At 34.0% G+C, this 3,777-nt stretch overlaps 1 protein-coding gene and 1 pseudogene across 1 annotated transcript in view; both read left to right on the forward strand.

Moving 5' to 3' along the window:
• Positions 1-3,083, forward strand: part of LOC109823322 — an 8,552-nt pseudogene extending 5,469 nt beyond the window's left edge.
• Positions 2,509-3,777, forward strand: part of LOC109823323 — a 20,690-nt gene continuing 19,421 nt past the window's right edge. Inside the window, exon 1 of the mRNA XM_020389605.1 lies at positions 2,509-2,570. Within this exon, the coding sequence (XP_020245194.1) occupies positions 2,509-2,570 (62 nt within the window). The remainder of the gene's footprint in view (positions 2,571-3,777) is intronic.

Raw genomic sequence — 3,777 nt, forward strand, 5'->3', positions numbered from 1 at the left:
CGGGAGGTTGGGGGCTGAGGATGAGGAAGAGGGAAACAGTGAGAGGAAGGAGAAGGAGAAGGAGAAGGAGAAGGGTGGTTATGTGATGGGGCTTTTCGATGCAAAGTTTAAGTTCTCATTTTGTATGCAGTTTCCTGAGAGACCTGTGACTGAGTGCTTCTCACACTTTTTAGTAAAATTTGACAATAATTTGGTGGTTTTGATTTTATGTAGGTTGAAAGATGATAATTTTTTTTAGTAAATTTAGTAATTGTTCAAGTTGGAATTGATAGACGAGTTTATGGTTGTGTTATTGCTCTTGATATATGTTGAAATTTATGCCAAAGCTTGAATTTTGCTGTTATTGGTAGTATGCTAGTTGCTATAGTGTCCGTTAACATTTAAGTATGCTTTTTGCTGAAGTAAATAAGCTGTTTTGTATCAATGTGTTTGTATCTCTGCGATAGGTGCCTTCCGAGATGCACCCACCTCCAAAGGACTATTATCTAGATTCATCAAAAGTCTACTCGGACATTTAATGCACCGCCATCTTGATACAGGTTTCTATTTTTGGCAAGAAAAATTCCTTAAGGACCGCAAAATATGGGACCAATAGGGGGGACAAGTGAGGTGTCCCCTTCCTATTAGATAATGAGTTGGCCATCATTAATGATGGCCAACTCATTATCTAATAGGAAGGGGACACCTCACTTGTCCCCCCTATTGGTCCCATACTTTGGGTCCCTGTAACAAAGCTCTTTTGGCAATGGCATACAACCAGAAATCCAGATAACCTAGTCAATATTTAGAAATGCCTTATTGAATAATTTATAAATTACTATTATTTCAAGTTACAGATTTTTGGGTCACTTTGATTATACTAAATTAGGGAAACAGTATCATGGAATACGTCTCATGGCTTGGGATAACCATAAACTAACCAAGGTTGGTTTCCAATCTTATATGTAAAACAGAAGATGAAACGCTAATGATATGATTACATGCACTTTGAGAGGTCAAAAGGCAATAATAAGGAAAGTATCTCGCAATAAAAGTTACTTATCTACTTGATTACTGTAATTTTAATAATTTTTGTTTCTAATAAATTTGTACTACAACTAGAAATTCATCCAACTAACTTAAAACTGTGCAGGCAACATTGGCAACACCAGCAGTTGGGAAAATGGTGAAAGGACTAATAATATGTTACTTGATAATATTTCTAAATTTCTACCCAGCTGCAGTATTAGGATATTTGGCATTTGGAAATAAAGTTCGCTCAAATGTCCTCAACAGCCTAATTCCAGAAAAGGTCCCTCGCTAGCTCCTACTTGGTTACTCGGACTCTCTGTAGGGTTTGTGCTTCTCTAGCTCCTTGCAATTGATCTGGTAATATTTCAACTGTTTAATAGCATATATCCCTTATATGTACTATTATGATGTAACCATTTATACTCCATGAACTTTTGGTTCTAGTCTATGTACCCCTTGAATCACACTTAGTTATTAAAATACACATGAAATAGTGAATACACCTCATACACATTTAACTCTCTTTCGGTATCTAGTATAAATATTATCAAATTCTATTGTAAATTACTGTCTGATGAGGATCAAGTAAATTAACAGGTCTACTCTCAAGTTACCTATGAAATCATGGGAAAAAGTTCAGCAGATGAAAATAAAGGGATTTTCTCAAAGAGGATCCTTGTGCCGAGGATAATCTTAAGAACACTATACATGATGTTTTGTGCGTTTATGGCTGCAATGCTCCCTTTTTTTGGCAATATTGTGGGCGTCGTAGGGGCTACTGGCTTCATCTCTCTTGATTTCATACTTCATATGTCTCTCTAAAATATGACCCTTAAACCTGAATGAAGATTATTTATCTTCTGGTTTAATATTTTTATTATGATAGTCTTCAATGGTGTTGGATTCATGGGTGCATTCTCTTCTACAAGGAAGCTCAATCTTAATACTAGCCAATCTAAGCTCTTTGGCAATCATGTAGTTAAATAGAAAACAAGTGATATCAATTTGATTATGATGTTGAATAATGAAATAGTACGTATTCTAATCCATCTCCTAAAGATCACTTGACATTCGGAAATGCATTTGGATATTTAACTATCTATTTGGATAGCCACATAATTGGTACCCATCCCAATATCTTCAACAGAAGGATTTTACGTATCTATATCTGTTAAAGCATAAATAAGGAATTGGATACAGGTCAGAATACCTTATTTTCATTTACAATCAGAACATTGTTACACTCATGCTTGTTGTTTTAGCAAATACTTTCCACGATTTGGACCTATATCGCATACAATGTATCTTACTTCAAAATGATCTTACATGAGACTATTCAATAAGCCTAATTGCTTGTGTTATGTAAATTTAATTTTTTGCTGGACATATATTTACGTATTCAACGATATATCATCAGTTTTGTTTAATATATTATCAAACTTCACATAATTCTAAAATATAATCAATTGGACCTTCAAACTGGAGACACTAGAGACAATGGAGGGAGTAGCAACCCGTTTTCGTACGAGGGATAGAGACGCTGCCAACGATGACAAGATGTGAGGTTTTTTATTTTTAATGTAATGAACAACTTTTTATTTGTAATAGTACTCTACTTTTATTCATGTCGTGTACTCTATGTTATTCATCTCGTGTTATGGATGGACTTGATATTGCCAATATATATGTTTTAAATATTTAGATAATATAAGTTATTACTAAAATGGATATTGACGTAGATTGTTGAATGTGTATATTGGACTGGATTGTTGGATGTGTATTTTGGATTGAATTGTTGGATGTGTGTATTGGATATGAATATTGATTATATTGGATTGGATGTGTATAATAAATATACAGAAATTATGTATTTATGCGTATATCGTGAATGTAATATAATGTACAAGGAATCAAAGTTTTAAAAGATTTTTTATTTATTGTTGGATGTGTATTTTGGATTGAATTGTTGGATGTGTGTATTGGATATGAATATTGATTATATTGGATTGGATGTGTATAATAAATATACAGAAATTATGTATTTATGCGTATATCGTGAATGTAATATAATGTACAAGGAATCAAAGTTTTAAAAGATTTTTTATTTTTTATTTTTTTATTTTTTTATTTTTTGGGGGGGTGGGGGTTGTTGGGAAGAGCAACCTAGACGGAATTTTCGTCTAGGTTGCTATAGTAGTAACCTAGACAAAAATTCCGTCTAGGTTGCTATAGTAGCCATCTAGGTTGCTACAATAGCAACCTAGACGGAACTGTAGTAACCTAGACGGAATTTTCGTCTAGGATGTTATTGTAGCGATCTAGACGGAATTTCCGTCTAGTTTGCTACCTAGACGGAATTTCAATATCCGTCTAGGTTGTTTTTCGTCTAGTTTGAGCAACCTGGATGGATTTTCGTCTAGTTTGTCTAAAACTAGACGAATTTCCGTCTAGTTTGTCTAAAACTAGACGGAAATATCCTGGACAGATTTTTGTAGACAGATTTCCGTCTAGGTTGATCAACCTAGACGAAATTCGGAGCAACCTGGACTGTTTTTTCCGTCTAGGTTGCGCGTTTTTCTACTAGTAAATTTCTTTGACTCAAAGCTTTAGTTTCCCAGGCTCTTCCCAGGATCTTTATATCCTTTAACTCTCATTTTTGTGAATGAATAAAATTAATTTCACACACCAAAAAGACAAGATTTTGTTAGATATAGGTGCCCTGCAGGCAATTATTGTATATTGTAACAGGACCTATATGTATATAAC

This window comes from Asparagus officinalis, chromosome 9, assembly GCF_001876935.1.
Source record: "Asparagus officinalis chromosome 9, Aspof.V1, whole genome shotgun sequence".
NCBI lineage: Eukaryota > Viridiplantae > Streptophyta > Magnoliopsida > Asparagales > Asparagaceae > Asparagus > Asparagus officinalis.